This window comes from Corythoichthys intestinalis, chromosome 4 (assembly GCF_030265065.1).
Source record: "Corythoichthys intestinalis isolate RoL2023-P3 chromosome 4, ASM3026506v1, whole genome shotgun sequence".
In the NCBI taxonomy this organism is placed as follows: Eukaryota; Metazoa; Chordata; class Actinopteri; order Syngnathiformes; family Syngnathidae; genus Corythoichthys; species Corythoichthys intestinalis.
Window position 1 is genome coordinate 33,553,780 of NC_080398.1, and position 21,714 is coordinate 33,575,493.

Below are 21,714 nucleotides of genomic sequence, written 5' to 3' on the forward strand. Positions count from 1 at the left end.
CAATTCTTTTCTTTCAAACTGTCATTCTATGTATCGTACAAAAAAACAAACCTTTTTTTTTTGAGTCGGTAAAATCAAAGACTAATAGGAACAAAAATGTATGAATCACACATTCCATTTAATCTATTTTTACATCCTCGCGCGCCGTTTGCGAGCATCCAGGGAGTGATTTCTCTCCGTACACACGCACTCGCATTATGGAGCTTTTTACAAGCTGTTTTCGTGTTACTGTGCAAAGAAGAAGAAGAAATAAAAAGCTTTTAGCATGAGCAAGCTACTGGATTGGTGGGAAGGGGCGGGGGTTCATTTTGTTACTCGTGCGCAGAGAGTCGTGAAAACGTTTCCCCGGAGACAATCTGGGCATCGAGAGCTCTAATGCAACGTAATTTGATTTAGATGGAAAAAAGTTGAAACCGCATCTGACAATTCAGCAACAAGAATTTAGGAGAATAAACTGAGTCAAAAGGGGAGTAGACGATTCAGAGCGCCTTGTTGTAAGCTGTGAATGCATGCAGAGAAAGTTTATTGGTGGTGTTGTATCTGAAACATGATTTTCACATCTGGCAAGTCAGCATGAAGCCTAATCTATTTTCTTTTTCTGCCAGCCCATCCTAGTTAGGATGGATTGGATGTTGATAACTGTCAACGGCAACCATGGTTTTAGTTCTGCACCATATGTTTGTGTTGTGTGGTGAGTTATCTACGGTGGCCGAGAGGTGTCAGGCGAAATGCAAAGTCCAAACACTTTGCAAATAGAAAAAGCACGAACCCCAATTGCAAACACTTTGCAAAAGAAAAAAAGCACAAATGCAAACTGCCACAACACGATCTTCGATTCCTAAAGCGCGATTGCAAATTGGCAAAAGCACGAACCCCAATTGCCACAACACGGCAGCAAATGGCTTGCAGCACGAATGCAAATTGCCACAACACAATCCCCAATTCCTATAGCGCGATTGCAAATTGGCAAAAGCACGAACGCCAATTGCCACAACACGACAGCAAATGGCTCGCAGCACGACCACAAAAGGCTCGCAAGACAATTGCAAAGACGATGACCCAGAAGTTAAAAAAAAATAATAAAAGGACGTCACTTTGTATATTGCTATATGTGCTTTGTGACCATCTCTACGAGCCTCCGTAAAGTTGCACCCCCCCACCCGTCAGACGCAAATTTATATAAAAATGATGTTAATCGCTTGTGCTGCAACGGTTTTGTAGATACAGTATTATGCTTTTTATTGAGATATTAATTTCGAGTGGGGACGTCACTCGTAGCTTTTTCTTAGCTTAGCTCCCGCAGCTAATGGAGCGTACCAACTCTCTCAATAACAGAGGGGTGTCTTAACAACTAGCACAAACGAATGGCACCAATTCGGAACCATTTTGCAGTAAATGAGGGGCTTAGGGGGATGTCATCACTCGACATTAATATCTCAAGCCCCCCAATTTACCGCAAAATGGACCAAAAGTTTTTTGTGCTCCGTTCGTGCTAGTTGTTAGCTGCGGGAGCTAAGCTAAGAAAAAGCTACGAGTGACGTCCCCACTCGAAATTAATATCTCAATAAAAGCATAATAATGTATCTACAAAACCGTTGCAGCACAAACGATTAACATCATTTTTATATAAATTTTAGGGCTGTCAAAATTATCGCGTTAACGGGCGTTAATTAATTTTTTAAATTAATCACGTTAAAATATTTGACGCAATTAACGCACTAGGCCCGCTCAGACAGATTTAAATGTCAGTACAGTGAAAGGCCAACTTGTTAATTGTGTTTTATGGAGTTTTTCCGCCCTCTGCTGGCGCTTGGGTGTGACTTGCATATGTTATGTGGCGTAATGTCGCCCTCTGCTGGCGATTCAGTGCAGCTGATTATTTGGGTTTCGGCGCGCTTTTCTGACGTGATTATATGTCGACGCGAACTCACACTAATAGACAGTGCTATTCAGACCAGCTAACGTCCGCATCCAGTATTCAGTGGCAGTTCTCATAGCCCCATCACACTGTTTGTGTCTAATACATGCATCGCTTGTGAGTTATATTCCTCCTTTGTTTATATTCATGAGCATTAGATAGTTATTGATGATGTGTATTTGAGTTTGTTCACATATATGGTGAAATGCAGTTACATTGTTAGATGCTTGTGAGCTAATTGGCTAGTGCTACTGCTCAAATGGACACGTGTGTATACATTTTATGTTATTTTGTGATTTATGCAAGTTATTGACACATTGCCTTGTTATTTTCAGTTTTACAAAAATACAAGAAACGTGCTCCTGTCAAAAAGAGATGACTTCAGTAAAGCCCATGCAACTTTGCCACACCGTCTAATTTCTTTTTGGAACTTATGTTCGCTATCTGTCAATTTGTGTACTCACACACATTGAGGACAGAATAGGGCTACTAGTTTGTTTTTTGATTGAAAATTTTACAAATTTTATTAAAACGAAAACATCAAGAGGCGTTTTAATATAACATTTCTATAACATGGATCCCTTTAACAGAATGTCAATAATGTTAATGCCATCTTGATTTATTGTTATAATAAACAAATACAGTCCTCATGTACCGTATGTTGAATGTATATATCTATCTTGTCTTATCTTTCCATTCCAACAATAATTTACAGAAAAATATGGCATATTTTAGAGATGGTTTGAATTGCGATTAATTACGATTAATTAATTTTTAAGCTGTAATTAACTCGATTAAAAATTTTAATCGTTTGACAGCCCTAATAAATTTGCGTCTGATCGGGGGGGGCAACTTTACGGAGGCCCGTAGAGATGGTCACAAAGCACATATAGCAATATACAAACAAAGTGACGTCTTTATTTATTTATTTTTATTTTTTTTAAACTTCTGGGTCATCGTCTTTGCAGTTGTCTTGCGAGCCTTTTGCGGTTGTGCTGCGAGCCATTTGGTCTCGTGTTGTGGCGATTGGCGTTCGTGCTTTTGCCAATTTGCAATCGCGCTTTAGGAATGGGGGATTGTGTTGTGGCAATTTGCATTCGTGCTGCGAGACATTTGCTGCCGTGTTGTGGCAATTGGGGCTCGTGCTTTTGCCAATTTGTGATCGCGCTCTAGGAATTGGGCATCGTGTTGTGGCAGTTTGCATTCGTGCTTTTTTTTTTTTTTGCAAAGCGTTTGCAATTGGGGTTCGTGCTTTTTCTAATTGTAAAGTGTTTGGACTTTGCATTTCGCCTAGTTATCACCTGGTTTGTTGGTATCGGGACATTAAGCTATATTCAGACTACAGGTCAATTGCGTTTTCTTTGCCCATGACGTGATGACGTGTTGCAGTGCACATACGTGAGACGTCAAGAAAGCATTCCCTTCACACTATGGGTTCTATTTTTGCAATATGAACAGCTACACAAAAAAAAATCATAATTATCAAAAATTTTAGACATGACATCACGCCCTATAGTGTGAACGTAGCCTTGGTGGTTGAATACAGTGTAATTTCATATTATATTTTTCAAAAACACGATCGTGACGATAGAAGGAATTTCAGATGAAGCATCATTTCACTTTGGTGATATATTTTGTCATATTTCCAAGCACTTATACAATACATTGATATGATTCCCACTGATCATGATGTAATTCAGTCCTATTTTGACACAACACAAAATTATTCCATCCATTTAGGTCTGTCCCAAACGACTATTTTTCTCCCGATTAGTCAGCAAAGGTTTTTAACGATTACCGTAATTTCGCACTATAACGCGCACTTGACTATAAGCTCCACCCTTCAACTTTGGCAAGAAAACAGCATTTGTTCATAGATAATCAGCACTGGACTATGAGCCGCAGCTGTCCTTACAGTATTATGGGATATTTACACCAAAAGATATTAACCGGTAACACTTTGACAGTGGCATCAACTTTTTTTTTTCTTATTAATTCAAAAAACATTTTGGAACACTTAAATTCTTTATTGAAGTACAAATAAAGAGATAAATAACAATAATACATCAAAAATAAAAAATGAGTTCAAATGCTGTATGCTGTAAACGCTGAATGTAACCAGATTCAGAACACTGTGACGTCACCTTTCCAACATGATTCAAAACAATTCTTACTTTCTCAGCTGGTGCTCAGCATTAAAGTGAGCACCAGCAGAGTAGATAAATCACTGGAGTGAAGTGCATGAAAAAAACACGGTGATGCTACCACGGAGTATTAGCGCCAAATAATTAAATCACAAAAATCTCGGTTCGGTACGTACCTCGGTTTTGAGGTCACGGTTCAGTTCATTTTCGGTACAGTAAAAAAAACAAAATGCAAAATATAAATGTGCGAGTTGTTTATTACACACTTCTGTCCTTTCAACAATAGGAACATTAGCCTATACAAAGCTAGAAATCTGCTCAAAAAGTAGCGAGTATTTAAAGATAATCCAACAACAATTTGCCTTTCAGACCCCGCATATTGGTCAGCTTTCTTTCTGAAAGAAAGAAGTCCTGTGCTAAAGAGAAAAGCAATCCCAATGACAAAGATTTTAACATGTATTTTACAAGTGAAATGCCTCAATGAAACATTTCTTTTTCTTATGAACAGTTTTCTAAAGCTTTATTGGTGGATTTTCTCAAGTTAAAGCGCCACACAGAAATGAATAAATTTAATTGTGTAAGCAGGATGTGTGTATAATGCTTATTATTTAATTGCAGGTGCTCATTTCAATTTATTTTATTTAAGTGGGCTATTATTTATTTTATTATGTGTTTATATTTTACAAATGTGATGTAGTATTCATTTATATCGTGTATTTTATGTTGTATAACTTTAGTTCCTATGTGAATATTAGTTCCTAATTGTTTTGTTGCGGTAGGAGGGTTTTGTATCGAACATGGGGCCGTGTTGGTTATTATTATAGCAGAGAAGACAGCAGTAAATCAACACGTATTCCCACAAAAAATGGCTCAATACACCCATAAACTAAATTATGAATGCATTAAAAAACATTAGCTCAAACAAAAACATAGCTTACGTTGCTCTGAACAGGGAGCAGTTGGATTCATCCATATGCAAAGAGGCAGGCCAGAGGGCAGTGTATCCACCCTAATTAATAAAATTAAACCAGTTCAATGCCACTTTAATTAAACGAATACTCAAAGCAACAAAATTTAATTTGAATATTTTTTTTCTAATCAATTACTCGAGTTAACCGATTAATCATTGCAGCACTAATTCTTATTATTTAATTACAGGTGTTTTAGCTCATTTCAGTTTATTTTATTTAAATGGGCTATTTTATTATGTGTTTATATTTTACAAATGTGATGTAGTATTCATTTATATTGGATATTTTATGTTGTGTAACTTTAGTCCCTATGTGAATATTAGTTCCTACTTGTTTTGTTGTGGTAGGAGGGTTTTGTATTGAACACGGGGCCGTGTTGTTATTATTATAACAGAGAAGACAGTAGTAAATCAACAAAGACAAGTCAACTGCGCCCCGATCTACCACTCAAGAGATCTGATAGACTCAAAAAGTGGGTTACGATTTCATATTAGTTTGAAAATCGACCGGATCCTCTGTATTATTACACGAGTGACTTCCGGCCCGATCCTCGCTAGTAGTATTGACGCAGGAGGGCCGTGTCTCGCGTCAAATAATAAACTCTGCCGTTCTTTTCGCGTGCGTTGCGTTGAACCGCTTCTGGGACGCATCTAACACGCGGCCGCACTGCGACTGGCATGCATTGGCTGATTGACTCTAACGCCAGCTTTTCACTGCGTTCTCGCGGCGGCCACGTTGTCGCGCCGTTGACGTTTCTTATACTGTTCTACCGTGTTGGTCCTCATTATAGTAGAGAAGACGGAGTAAATATAATCTACACTAAGAAACATTAACCCGATCGACTCACAGCCTCGAAAAGGGTTAAATTACGTCAGAAACTCGTTCAGTATGCGTCTGTTCCAAACCGACTACCACGTACCGAAACGGTTCAATACATGTACCGTTACACCCTTACAAATTTCTATACCGATTTACTCAGATTCTACCCTTTAACCCTTAGATGCACAAGTTACTGGACCCTACACTTTTCCATAAGTGGGTCAAAAATGACCCATATTAGAACCAATGTGTTTTTGTGCAATTTTGGTTTAGAATAATCACTTGTATATTAATTCGTATGATATTTAGGGCCACACAAGAATGATTTCATGATTGAAATATCTTTATGATTCAATTAACATTTTTTGGGGGGAAAAAAAGACAAACCAGCAATAGATGAAGAGCTCCCATGCATTTTTTGGGTGTGACAGCGTGCTAAGCCCTTGTGGAGGCACTGACCGATTTCTGAGGATATTGTGGCTCTGTGTTCTGCCCTGGTTCGGAGGTAATTCTCTCTAGTAAGAGCCCTACCAACTCATTCTGTTGGCCATGATTTGGACACTTTCTTCTTCAGAGGACACATAGGTGGAATCTTATGAGTCAGATTTATCCTTTTCAGTTGGATTTCCAGGTGGACAACTGCCACTGCCACCTGGACAATAGTCTGGGTCCTCATCATCAGAAATTTTGGACACTTGAGTCCGACCCCGTCCCTGGCTCTCCATCATCCAACATCTGTAGGACCATTTCAGCTGTAAATCTAGAACAAATCCGATTTTTTGGTGTTTTTCAGACTCGGCTGAACGGGAAAATTTTCAAATTCTATCCAGGTCACTTTCGTATGTGGTTAAAATCCCATCCGGGCCACTGTCGAGTCCCCCAAATTGGAATTCAGGCAGCAATTAACATCAGCAAAGAGCGAGAGGGACAGGGTGCTACGGTAGCGGTGCAGCTGTGCATTAGCTTTAATGCCTAGCTTGAACGCGGCTTTTGGGGAAGGAGCGGGCTTGACAACAGACATAAAAAAAAAATGGGTTGAGAATAAGCCTGACAATGCTCTGTTTTCTCTCATGCGGGCCAGTTTGCTCAGCGCATCTTGGACTGCGAATTAGAGCGCATGTGTGATACTTGAACAGGCTCAGTGGACAAAGGCAGTCTGAACAGGTACGCCAAAAAAACAAATATGACAAAAAATCAGAATTGTGCATTAGGACCTGCGGTATGAATCTAGCTAGTTATGAAGTTGGTTAATTTGTTGATAAATAATAATAAAGAGTCACGAAAGACACACATAAAATATTATATGGACATAATACTTACAGTACACGTATCAGATCTTGCTGTGTAAAATAATCTTAAGAGATGTCACTTTTTACATTCCTAGTCTGTGTGGTCCACGGTAAATTTATTCCTGACAGCCAAAGTTCATAAGAATGAAAGATTCTAGGGTTGTTCCGATCATGTTTTTTTGCTCCCGATCCGATCCCAATCATTTTAGTTTGAGTATCTGCCGATCCCGATATTTCCCGATCCGATTGCTTTTTTTTTTGCTCCCGATTCAATTCCAATCATTCCCGATAATTTTCCCCGATCATACACATTTTGGCAATGCATTAAGAAAAAAATGAATAAAACTCGGACGAATATATGCATTCAACATACAGTACATAAGTACTGTATTTGTTTATTATGACAATAAATCCTCAAGATGACATTTACATTATTAACATTCTTTCTGTGAGAGGGATCCACGGATAAAAAGGATAAATGTGACTTTGTATATTGTATATTGTGGCTAAATATTGCCATCTAGTGTATTTGTTGAGCTTTCAGTAAATGATACTGCAGCCATTCAACCCAAATGCATGATGGGAAGTGCAACCATGACTGTGCGTAGGGGCACCAATTCATATATCTTCTTTGCGTTGGGAAAGAACATAGGGTGTTAAGAAAATGATCAACTACTACCTTTCTTCCCCACATTTTCTCCCACGTTAATTTTAATTGCTGAGAGAGGGAATGTACGGCTTTACCCAAATAAAAAAAGGCTCCAAAGGCTGTCAACATTCAATCTACTCATTATACGCTGCGTTTTGCTCTATATATTTGTAAAACGGCGCCTTTATAGATTAAACAGGATAGTGCGTGAGTGGGTCGTGCAGCGCATGCGTTAATTATTTACCGTGATTAATTAAGAAAAAATAATTACCGCCATTAACGCAATAAATCTGATAGCCCTACTTTAAGTCACAACTACTTTGGTTGAGTGCAAGACATTTTGTCTGTAACGTTATATACAATTAGAAAACGATTTAAATATATATATATATATATATATACAGTGGGGAGAACAAGTATTTGATACACTGGCAATGGGAAAACCCATTGGCAGTGTAGCAAATACTTGTTCTCCCCTCTGTATATTAGGGGTGTCAAACGATTAAAATTTTTAATCGAGTCAATTGCAGCTTAAAAATTAATTAATCGTGATTAATCGCAATTAATCGCAATTCAAACCATCTATAAAATATGCCATATTTTTCTGTAAATTATTGTTGGAATGGAAAGATAAGACACAAGATGGATATATACATTCAACATACGGTACATAAGTACTGTATTTCTTTATTATAACAAATCAACAAGCTGGCATTACCATTATTAACATTCTGTTAAAGCGATCCATGGATAGAAAGACTTGTAGTTCTTAAAAGACAAGTTATAGAAATTTTATATCAAAACCCCTCGTCATGTTTTCGTTTCAATAAAATTTGTAAAATTTTCAATCAAAAAATAAACTAGTAGCCCGCCATTGTTGATGTCAATACTTACACAATGCTCATGGGTGCTAAAGCCTATAAAATCAGTCGCACCCAAGCGCCAGCAGAGGGCGGCAAAACTCCGAAAAACACAACAAGTACACCTTTCACTGTGCTCTCATTTTAATCTGTTTGTGGGGCATTTGTGCGTTAATTGCGTCAAATATTTTGATGGGATTAATTTAAAAAAATTAATTACCGCTCGTTAACGCGATAATTTTGACAGCCCTAATATATATATAAAAAAGGCATGTCCGATATTTTTTTGCCGATCCTGATACTTTGAAAATGACGTGATCGGACCCGATCGGACATCTTTAAAAGATTCCCATTGGATTCCATAGAAAATGCATGTGCGTCATTTTTGACCCACTTGTGGAAGCTTAGGGTAGTAATACAAAAATGGCAATTTCTTCAAATGTATAAAAAGTTCATCAAAATTTGAATGGCATTGTATCAAAAACATGTTTTTTGAGGAATACCTGGAATATGAATTGATAACAATTTTTCATTCTGAAGATATTTAAAAAAAAAAAAAAAAACAACAACAACCTCACCGGGTCATTTTTGACCCACTTATGCATCTAAGAGTTAATGAAATGACCAATTCCAATACGATCCATTGATACGATTTGTTCCAATTCTCGCACGATTTACTTGAATATCGATCCAAATCAACCCCGCTTACCTTACTAAGTAATTCTATTAAGAAACAGAAAAGCCTCAGATTCCATAGGGTGTTTCTACTACGATAAAAGTGCTTGTGCTGTAGTGAGTGGCATCCAGTTGTGTGCGTGAAGCGTTAAAAGTCAGGAAGCGTCAGCTCATCCGCACGCGAGGTCGAACAGCAGAAGCGCTAATGCGTCCCGCCGCATGTCAGGTGACTACGTTCTAGTCACGCACATACACACGGAAACATACGCACGCATGCGGTGAGGAAAAGGCCGCGCGGGGTTTCTTGTCAACAGGATGAGCAGCGGGGGCCCGCGTGGAAGAAGCGAGGGGAAACTGCTTATAAATAGAAAACAGCCTGCTTGAATACACTTGTGTGTTTGTTGTTTGGGAAAATTTGCATGGAATTTCTATCGCCTTTCATCTGCGAGTATCTCCAAGTTTCATTGTCGTCGCCGCCTCCCGCAGGCCACCCGTCTCATCAGCAAGTGTTTACACGCGCCGTGTGTTTACACGGCCGCAGAGAATGTTTTTTTATTTTTTGTATAATCTTTATATTAACTGGGCATCAAAGTCGGAGCGGAGCTAATGCTTTGCTCTTTCCGCAGGGTGGACAGGAGGCAGGCGCCCTGCCCGCCGTGCAGGCTGCAGCTGGAGCAGTGTGTGCCCGCAGAGCAAGTGCCAACCACTGAACTCATCCAGGGATACGTCAAGAAGGTAAACATTAAAGAGCATACGACATGAGAAAAAAAAGTCTTAAATAGCATTATTATGTGAATTAGAATCATATTTTGAGACGATTCGACTATATACAACAATTTAGCAAAGCGCAGATAACGAGAAATTAGTCGGTTAGCCACGCCTACCATTATAGGGCTCTAGCGTCCCCAACAGGTGTATGACGTCAGCGGGAGACTGGGCTCATCGGTTGTACTATTCATCCCATTGAGGAGGAATTATTCAGAACGAGGAAAACGCAACGAAAAGAGCCGCAAAATGTCATTGTTTCAGTCTCTCTACTCCAATATTTTTAAAGGATATTCTTTTTATCCAAGTATTTTTCCCCAATAGCTAAATAAATGGCTTGAAAAGGACCAGTCAGCCCGTCGAAGGGGAACTATTCACAACGAGGAAAACGCGACCAAGAGAGCTGCATAATGTCATTGTTTCTGTTTGTTTACTTCAGTATTTTTACAGGATATTCTTTTTATCCAAGGATTTTCCCCAATTGCTAAATAAATGGCATGGTCATGACAAATAACAGTCTTGTGCTAAATGGAATATGAAATAATAAAAATGCACTTATTCAGGACGACATGGCAAAATTACTCCATAATGGTCAAAACTGTCGACTTCACCTTTACTGTCGCACCTCCCGAACGATATTTTATGACACCTAAATCGGACATATGTCATTTCCCTTCCCCGGGTTCGGAGAATGTAAACAAACCAAGAGGCGTGACAGCTAGCCGACATGCTAACCCGAACAGAGTGATATTTCAAAGTCTTCAAAGCGGAAAATCACACATAACTAGCCCGGATTATTTGACATGACGACTGGGTTGTCGATTGTCTTCACGGATCAGCAAACCGCCCGGCGGAGAGCAATTTACATTTCGTTCCCCGGAGGAGGGCGGCTGCAGTTGTTGTGCAACTAACGTGCACCTAATATGCACGAGGAGAGCTTTTTACATGCCTATCAATGATCAAATGTAAGTAGTCGTTTATTCAAAGAAAGTTTGTAATCGCTTTAGAAATATTTGACATAATACAAAACAAGATGTTTACTCACTTCCTCGTAAGTCCAATAGTCCCACAGTAGTAGGGCTTGGCCAATATCCACGGTGAATGGGAACCTTTTGAAACTCCAAAAAGGCGCACACGCCTCTCCCTCATAAAGTAAGATTTTTAGCAGCAGTTTGGCTTGCGTGATGCGAAAAATAAACGTATTACTCCGCAAAATCAGCTGAATCCTTGGTCCTCATACACAACAGTACGACTGTTTAGTGAAGAGGACGCCTTCACCCGTACACGTCACAGCGCCCTCCTCCTCAATGCAAGATCGAAGCCGGAAGTCACTCATTTTCATGCCGCGGGATTAAAAAAAACTAAATAAATATAGCGATAGCGATCGCTTCCACACACATCCAAGCAGTCCATATCATTCAGGAGCATAAAATACTGCGTGTATTATGAAATAAACATGCTTTTTCGCGTCACATGCACTTTAAAATAAGATAGCAAATTACAATTCACATAAGTTACAATATGATTCACTGTAGGAGTGGGAACCTTTTAGTACCTCACGATATGATACGATTTGCAATATAAAGCTCACGATAACGATCTGACGATATGGCGACACAACGATTATCGATACATTGGTCAGGAAATCATTCTAGAATATTCTACAAACAACTAATAAACAAAAACAAGCTTCTGCTGTGAATTGGAATGAGTTTATCACTAGGAGATGTCCAATCCATTTGAACGTCTATGGCCGTCAGTGGCAGCCAATGCCAGGCAATGAGGTAATTTTTGGCTATTTAAGGTCATTCACCTGTTGATTTTCAGTTACATCCTGTTGATTTTGGGGTATTTTACAGGTTACTTCCTGTTTATTTTGAGTTACAGAATAGAAAGTGACCTGGGAATCACCCAAATGAATAGGCAGTGACTCAAACTCAACAGGAAATGACCTGTAATTGCCCCGAACATCGGACAGAATGACTGTGAATGCTCTGGTTTCGAATGAACGAACGTTCCCGGTCTAAATGGATTCGGCGTCGTGCACCGTCAATGCTGCCTAACAGTTAACCGAGACACTATTATGGTGGAAGATTTTGGTAGCAACTTGTTGGTTCCTTTTTATTTATTTTTTTATGAATTGACATCTTTTTAAAACGACATCTTGATTATTGGCAGGAGCATATCGATAACCTTTTGTGATAACAAGCATCACGATACATCACCATTTCGACATTTTGTCACACCTCTAATTCACTGTAATTATGATGTGATAAAATGTACACAGTTTGTTACGATTCACCATTAACTTGATAGAATATGATACCATTTCACTCCAATTGTGCTCTGAGTTATTCAGGTCACAAGGGTTTACAAGGGCATGTGCCAGTTACCAGTGTCAAGGTGTACCGTGGTATGAAGCGTCACCAGTAGGTAGATGGTGAGATAGTGTAAAGCGCTTTGAGCGCCTTGAAAGGTGGAAAAGCGCTATATAAGTATAACACCATTTACCATTTTACATCATACCGTACTACAGTATAAGCTACATCATACCGTACTACAGTATAAGCTATTTTTTATGTCCCAAATGGCTTGGAGCGGCAGTGCTCTCCCCTTCCCCTCCGGTTGTTTCTCTGTCGGTGTCACTGCTGTCGCTGTTAAAACTACACTTGAGCTCCCCCCCCGCCCTCAAAAAAGACTAAGTCGCTAGTATGGGAATATTTCGGCTACCAAAAAGAAACAGACAGCCGCGGCTTAGAGGAAGAAGTACAGCCGACGTGCAGGCAACACCTTCATCATGATTACACATTTACGTGACTATCATCCATCACTTTACACAAAATTTAAGGTAAGTAAACGCTGTCATGAATGTTTCCACAAGAGTTTAGTCCAGCGTGTTTCGTCTCTTTAGTGATGGTAAAACAAATACTATAACGTCAGCTTGTGTAACTAGGCTGTTAAATATACAGTTGTGGTCAAAAGTTTACATACGCTTGTGAAGAACATAATGTCATGGCTCTCTTGAGTTTCCAGTTATTTCTACAACTCTGATTTTTCTCGATAGAGTGATTGGAACAGATACTTCTTTGTCACAAAAAACATTCATGAAGTTTGGTTCTTTTATGACTTTAGTATGGGTTAACAGAAAAAGTGATCAAATCTGCTGGGTCAAAAATATACATACAGCAACACGAATTAGCAATTTCTTGTGAGTGATTATTGACTTGAACAATCATTGACTTGAACGAGTCAGGAAAGTCACTTGGAGCCATTTCAAAGCAGCTGCAGGTCCCAAGAGCAACAGTGCGAACAATTGTTTGTAAGTATAAAGTGCATGGCACTGTTTTGTCACTGCCACAATCAGGAAGAAAACGCAAGATATCACCTGCTGCTGAGAGAAAATTGGTCAGGAGGGTGAAGATTCAACCGAGAATCACCAAAAAGCAGATCTGCCAAGAATTAGAAGCTGCTGGAACACAGGTGTCAGTGTCCACAGTCAAGCGTGTTTTGCATCTCCATGGACTGAGAGGCTGCCGTGCAAGAAGGAAGCCCTTGCTCCAAAAGCGGCACCTTAAGGCTCAACAGTAGTTTGCTGCTGATCACATGGACAAAGATAAGACCTTCTGGAGGAGAGTTCTGTGGTCAGACGAAACAAAAATCGAGTTTTTTGGCCACAATGCCCAGCAATATGTTTGGAGGAGAAAAGGTGAGGCCTTTAACCCCAAGTACACCATGCCTACCGTCAAGCACGGTGGTGGTAGTATTATGCTGTGGGGCTGTTTTGCTGCCAATGGAGCTGGTGCTTTACAGAGAGTAAATGGGATAATGAAGAAGGAGGATTACCTTCAAATTCTTCAAGATAACATAAAGTCATCAGCCCGAAGATTGGGTCTTGGGCGCAGTTGGGTGTTCCAACAGGACAATGACCCCAAACACACATCAAAAGTGGTAATGGAATGGCTCGAATGGCCTTCCCAAAGTCCTGACTTAAACCCCATTGAGAACTTGTGGACAATGCTGAAGAAACAAGTCCATGTCAGAAAGCCATCAAATTTGACTGAACTGCACCAATTTTGTCAAGAGGAGTGGTCAAAGATTCAACCAGAAGCTTGTGAATGGCTACCAAAAGCGCCTAATTGACGTGAAAATGGCCAAGGGACATGTTACCAAATATTAGCGCTGCTGTATGTATATTTTTGACCCAGCAGATTTCATCACTTTTTTCTGTTCACTTATAATAAAGTCATAAAAGAACCAAACTTCATGAATGTTTTTTGTGACAAAGAAGTATCTGTTCCACTCAATCTATCAGAGAAAAATCAGAGTTGTAGAAATAACTGGAAACTGAACAGAGCCAAGACATTATGTTCTTCACAAGTGTATGTAAACTTTTGACCACAACTGTATATATAGCTATATACAGTATATAATATATACACTCACCAGCCACTTTATTAGGTACACCATGCTAGTAACGGGTTGGACCCCCTTTTGCCTTCAGAACTGCCTCAATTCTTCGTGGCATAGATTCAACAAGGTGCTGGAAGCATTCCTCAGAGAGTTTGGTCCATATTGACATGATGGCATCACGCAGTTGGTGCAGATTCGTCGGCTGCACATCCATGATGCGAATCTCCCGTTCCGCCACATCCCAAAGATGCTCTATTGGATTGAGATCTGGTGACTGTGGAGGCCATTTGAGTACAGTGAACTCATTGTCATGTTCAAGAAACCAGTCTGAGATGATTCCAGCTTTATGACATGGCGCATTATCCTGCTGAAAGTAGCCATCAGAAGTTGGGTACATTGTGGTCATAAAGGGATGGACATGGTCAGCAACAATACTCAGGTAGGCTGTGATGTTCTAACGATGCTCAATTGGTACCAAGGGGCCCAAAGAGTGCCAAAAAAATATTCCCCACACCATTACACCACCACCAGCAGCCTGAACCGTTGATACAAGGCAGGATGGATCCATGCTTTCATGTTGTTGACGCCAAATTCTGACCCTACCATCCGAATGTCGCAGCAGAAATCGAGACTCATCAGACCAGGCGACGTTTTTCCAATCTTCTATTGTCCAATTTCGATGAGCTTGTGCAAAGTGTAGCCTCAGTTTCCTGTTCTTAGCTGAAAGGAGTGGCACCCGGCGTGGTCTTCTGCTGCTGAAGCCCATCTGCCTCAAAGTTCGACGTACTGTGCGTTCAGAGATGCTCTTCTGGCTACCTTGGTGGTAACGGGTGGTTATTTGAGTCACTGTTGCCTTTCTATCAGCTCAAACCAGTCTGGCCATTCTCCTCTGACCTCTGGCATCAACAAGGCATTTCCGCCCACAGAACTGCCGCTCACTGGATATTTTTTCTTTTTCAGACCATCTCTGTAAACCCTAGAAATGGTTGTGCCTGAATATCCCAGTAGATCAGAAATACACAGACCAGCCCTTCTGGCACCAACAACCATGCCACGTTCAAAGTCACTCAAATCACCTTTCTTCCCCATACTGATGCTCGGTTTGAACTGCAGGAGATTGTCTTAAACCATGTCTACATGCCTAAATGCACTGAGTTGCCGCCATGTGATTGGCTGATTAGAAATTAAGTGTTAACGAGCAGTTGGACAGGTGTACCTAATAAAGTGGCCAGTGAGTGTATATAGCTATATATATAGCTAGTTAGCATGCCAAGACGGCTAACTAGTTTCCTCACTATTAGCGTACTTTTGTAAAGTCTTCCGCCATTGTAAACATCTGTTTAAAATAACATTTTCATAATACAATTGGTGTGGCTGTGGTGGTTTTTGCATTTGACGACTTTCTGTGTTGAGAGGTGGTGGGTCGGTGTGTAGATTGTGTAAATAATGATACGAGTCATACACATGTGCTCTATCTCTTGCTCTCTCTCCCCATTAATACTCAACTAATATTAACTCATTCACTCCCAGCCATTTTACTGGATTTTGACTGATTTTGCAAGGCCCACGGAAAATTCTGTTCTATTGCTATATAAATATGGAACCCACCAAAAGAAAGATTAGACTCTTTCCGCAGGAAAAAAAAGAGTTAGCTCATATCTTTTTCCATTCTTTAGAAAACAGCATTAGAAAATAGCTTAGTTTGAGCAATTTTCCAATTTCTGATGAAAAACAGAGAAATTGAGCTTTTTGTAAAAGCATACATTTCAAACATAACTTTGACTTTAACACAGCTATTTTTGCTTCTGTGACATCCCAAACATTTGAATAATGTTTTCCTTCTACAAAATAATATAAACTACAAGACAAATAGAGCTTTTGATAGCAAAGTAACAATTTGTTCGCACATGGCTGGACTGTTGGGCTGGGAGATGGCGCTGTTGTGGCCGCCGCGGCTGTCTCAGCGGACGTGGTGGGCTTTTCCCCCGTCACCGCCTGTAGAGTCTCATCAAAATGGATTTTTTTGAGTCTTTCTTTTGTGTTGACCACTGCCTTGTGGCGGAGTTTGCCCCTGGGAAACTTGTGTGGGGCATGTTGTGTTCCTGAGGGAGAACTGGTTTGGCCGTGCGCTCCGGCTGAGTTGCGGGACACTGGAGCGTGCGGGGGACACGAGCGGGGGATGCTAGCGGCCGAGCACGGCAGCGCGGGCTCTGCTCCGCGAGCAGCACTGACTCAACGGCATTGTCCGCTGCACTGGTGGTCCTGGTCGTTCTGCTCGGTCGTCCAGCGCCTGGCATCCCAGGCGTCCTGCCGGTTGTTCTGCTCGGTCGTCCGCCGCCTGGCGTCCTGAACGTCCATTCTGTCGTCTTCCGCCGTCAGGTTGCGGGTCTTACCAAATGCGCTACTGCCTTCCAGTGGCCAGTTTTATTGCTTTAAAATGGATTTTCAGCATTGTGCTTTGGAGCCAAGTTGCATTAGAACCTAAAGATGTCTCTTTATGAAAAAAAAAAAAAAAAACGTAAAAGACATAGATACGTCTTTGGGACACTGAAACAATTAAAAATAGAACGTATTTATACGTTTTTGGGAGCAAATGAGTTAATAGTAGTAGTGTTATATTTACCCAGAAAAGGTGAACATACTCAAATTACTGCATGATAACTTGAGAGAGACTGAGAAATATGTAGAAAATGAACAAATCTCTAAAAATAAGTCAGTGAAGTGACTGCAATATATATTTTTATATTTTATTTAGAAGTGTTTTTACTTTTTTAGGGAAAATATTTTTGTTCTGATTTTTACCAACTTGAGCAGTGACTGTGGGTTTAGTCCATAAGTTCTATTTCAAATTTATTTAAAATATTTCAGTTTTTTTTTTATTATTTCATTTAACATTATATTCATGTTGATCTTCCAATTTGTGAATGTTGTGAAAAATATAAAAAATTTTAAGCAAAAAAAGTTTTTTTTGTTGTTGATTTTTTTTAACCCATACATCTTAAAATAACACATTTTAGAGATAATGAATATATCATCATACCGTGAAACCGCTGTATTTTTGCTTAAGGTTATCATACCGTCAAAATTCTCATACCGCACATGCCTAGTTCAAAATTTACTGTACGTAATTCACTTCAGCCATTATACGATAGGATTCACAGCATTTACAATTTCATTCATTCCGTACGATGCATCGATAATCGTGATAACCGTCAATACAGTGATCATCGTTCAATAATCGGATCGCAGCACCCTGAATCGTAATCGAATCAAATCGTGGGATGCCAAAGATGGGACACTCCTAGGTCGTATATGGACAAAGAAACATGAGTTGACCAGACATTCACTTTTCATATTTACTTGAATTTTTGATATGATTCACTACAGTCCAATTTGATGCGCTTCATACACAACAGGATTGACTCAATATACGATACGTTCTATTCTCCAATCACGATATGATTCACTTCTGTTATAAGATTATACAATTCAATGCTTTCAACACAATAAGATTCACTCAAATTACAATGCTGATTGATTATTATGCAACTTGATCTTGTTTCATATCTGCCTGACACAAACACTGCTATCTTCATCATCATCTCCTGCGCATGTAAGCACCGCCGTGATGTTGACCTCCCTGAGGCCCCCCCTCGAACCCTCTTTGCCCTTCCATTAGTCATGCCTCCGCCGTCCTGTTGGACCTCATTACCGCTGCTTATCGCTTTCATCTGCCGAGCTGAGCGGGAATGCCGGAATTCTATTCCGAGTGAGCTAGACACGGACGACTTTTTCCTTCTCTATCATTATTTTGGCCTTCTCTCAATCTCTGTCATTATCCGCTGGCTTCCGTGTTGACCTTCAGATGCCTTCTCTGTAATACCGTCACTGGGAGAAAACAGAAAGAATTCCAGATTGTTGATACCCCGCTGGCAGGATGCTTCCAGAATATTGTTCTGAGGTGTTTCCGCCTGGCAATCATCTTGGCTAACGAAGGGAAAAGCGAGCGGTTCAAAGTGCTTTGACCTGAAAGACGTCTGGCTCACCTTCTCGCCACCTTCTCAGTGTTTACGCCGCGGGAAACGGTCCCGCCCGAGGCCGCATCTGACGGCTGCATCTGTTGGTGGCGGATCCAGACGGAAATATCTCAACTGTGTCATGAATATATCACCGTCACACCCCAAGCAATCATCTCAGATCCCAGGAGGTCTCTGTTCATTGCACAAACATCAGCAGGACTTTTTTGCATCACCAGGCACATAGCATACATACAATACTCACAAAAAGTTGGCGTACTGTTTGCCTTTCCGTTTGAACTTGATTTGACCTTCTCTAAACTTCAGAATGTGCATGACAAATGATTCACTGTTTCGGAAATGCTTGCATATTTGTTTTCTTAAAGAGATCCACTGATAGAAAGTTTTTTAGTTCTTAAAAGATAAGCATCATGATGAGTTAACCCTTTAACACCGAACGTGTCGGATGCGACATGTTTACGCATATCATCTTTGAAGCCTCGTAACGCTGTAATTACGTCACCCACGTGCCCCTGGTTGCTCTCATTTGAAAGTACAGAAGTTGACGTCCACACCAGTTTTTATTTGAAGTCAATCGACCAAGTAAAACGGGGGATAATGTCATTTGAGTTTTATAGTTTTATTGTAGTCATAAATATGCATTAAAACGCTGCATGGACCATGTGTCTATCTCCATATTTCCATCATTTCTTGTCCTTTTTTCAAAACCGAAAGCAGCACAAAAGACTACATATCCCAAGAGCCGTTGTGATGTCAAGAAGGACGAACCTAATGTGAACATATTTAATAAATTAACGAGCGAGGCGGCAACTAAGGAAAAGGAGACACGCGAAGAAAGCAACGGCCAGTTGGATTGAGCGAGCGACTTTGAAACCTGCAGAATGAATCGAAAACTAAATTTAGCTCCAGCTAATGCATTATTTCATTAACTCAAGGAATAGGATGAGCTGTATTTGTCATTGTTTTCCTCGGATTAGTCGGCGTCTCGACAAGTAGAAGTGACAGCAGCGCGCAAACGACGGAAGAGTAGGCTGAGTGACGTTGTATGTGACGCAGCTCAGTGACCTGTTCAAAAACAAACTTTATTGAGTGCGCAAAAAAAAAAAAAACTTTATTGGGTCGCATGCCTGAAAAAATTGAATTGAACTGAACTACTTGTCAATACTTTTGAAAATACAATGTTCAATGTGATATATATTTTTTTCTTCACTATGAATCTTTTCAATTTTTATATAGATGTGTGTTCGAGAAGCTTGATTGCATGTACATATATACCTTTGATAAGGTGATGGGTACAATACCTAACTGCACAAAGAGCTATCCTCCAAACCCTTTTTGTGTTGGAAGATATATATAATTTTTTTCCTCACTAATTTGCACTGTACATAACCTGTTTTGACCATAGTATGTGTAAAGGCTAAAAACGCCTATGACCATACCTGCTGTTTGTGTTTAATTGTCAAACATAAAATTATTCAATCTTATTTTTTTCTATTGAATGTTTATCCTAACAAGTTAAATAAATATTATCAAGCTTCAAAACGGTTGGTAGAGCATGTTTGGTTGTCAGTGGGACATCAACATTACAAACTTTGAAAAAAGATTTTGGGATTTTTTTGTCTTTTGGGGTCCAAAATGTGGATTAAAATTGGTCAGTGAAGAAAACAACAGTTTGGACATGGAGTTCAAGGTGTCCTGAAAAAAGGGACCCAACTTGGCCATTGTGAACAGTTTTTTCTTTGAAATATAAAGGCAAAATCAAAGGCATGCAAATTCGGCCAAAATAGGCTTAGGTGTTAAAGGGTTAAAATAATTTGATATTGAAACCCCTCTTTGTGTTTTCGTTTTCATACAAGTTGTAAAATTAGTTTAACTAGTAGGTCGTCATTGTTGTTGACGTCGCAGGGCGGTTATGTGACATGGTTACGCTGCCGGATTTCCAGAGTATGACTCTAGTGACACAAACATGTCATCTATTCAACCCTTTCAATTTGAACCTGAGGGGAACATGAATGAGCATGACAGCACTGTCGATATTTCACAAAACGAGCAGCAAAAGCAAAATGAACAGGAAAGACGGGATGAGACGAGAGTGTGTGTGTGTGGGGGGGGGACGGTTTTCTGCCAAAATATGCTACACCGGTGAAACGTCTACAAGAGGCGAATTTGACACCCAAAGTACCACCGTGCACTTTCAGCTTGTTTTGTTTAGATGCATACGGACAGAACATGCTAAGGATGCCTTAAGAAAATATTTAAACGGTGTCATATCAAATGAGGGTGGTTTAAATATGCCACATGACTTATGTGGTCAACAGATCAACAATCTGCTTTAAAGCTACAAGAAAACACAATGCTTAAAAGTATGAGAGCGAAACACATGCAAAACGTATTTTGAGGCAATGAAAAGGTAATAAAAGACTCAACAAAACCACAATTAGTAAGTACTCGCCGCTTTTAACCGATATGTGCATGTGTTGGACGTCTCGCCGCGTTGGAAGGAATTGCAGAACACCTGTAGTGTTCATCTAGTAACAGTGACAAACTACGTCATCACCCCGAGCGTCCATCCATTACACGCATAAAACATGGCACCCTCCGTAGGTCAAAACATACTAAATATTATAGATTTTTAAATCATTGGCAAAATGTTATGTGTTTCTAATAAGGTATAGTAAAAGAGAGCAGTCCGAGGTTCCCTTTAAAAGGGCTCTCATGTACAAACTGAAATAAGAAAAAAACAACTTTAGAGTGCGATGTGCGATGTCTCACCACATAGAAGGAATTGGAGTAACCCGGTAGTGTTCGTCTAGTGACAGTGACAATCTATGTCATCACCCCGAGCCCCGCATAAAACATGGCACCCTGCGTACGTCAAAACATGTACTAAATATTTGAGCTGAACGAATATTCGAGCAACTCGAGTAACTCGAGTATAAAAACTGATCCGAGTAATTTTATTCACCTCGAGGAATCGCTTAATTTTGCCTGCTCTAAGCATCACGTTTTGCCCGGACTACTTTTAATGTGGGACAACACGCTGACGTCACGTGCGTAGAGGAAGAAAAATAAAAAAATAAAAAAAAACTTACTGCAGCCGACAGCCACTACAAACTATGCCGACATTGCTAAAACCTACGCCCGCATGATGCTAATGTGGTAGCAGGTAGTGTCCGA

General features: G+C 40.0%; 1 protein-coding gene across 3 annotated transcripts in view; it reads left to right on the forward strand.

Moving 5' to 3' along the window:
- The window catches only part of LOC130914260 (raftlin-like), a 228,887-nt gene that overhangs the window by 126,040 nt on the left and 81,133 nt on the right, over positions 1-21,714 (forward strand). For 2 of the 3 annotated variants that reach the window (XM_057833276.1, XM_057833277.1), the window contains exon 4: positions 9,952-10,060. In XM_057833276.1, the coding sequence (XP_057689259.1) occupies positions 9,952-10,060 (109 nt within the window). Of the gene's footprint in view, positions 1-1,699; positions 2,036-9,951; positions 10,061-21,714 lie in introns of those variants that run through there. The other variant, XM_057833278.1, reaches the window with a different exon arrangement.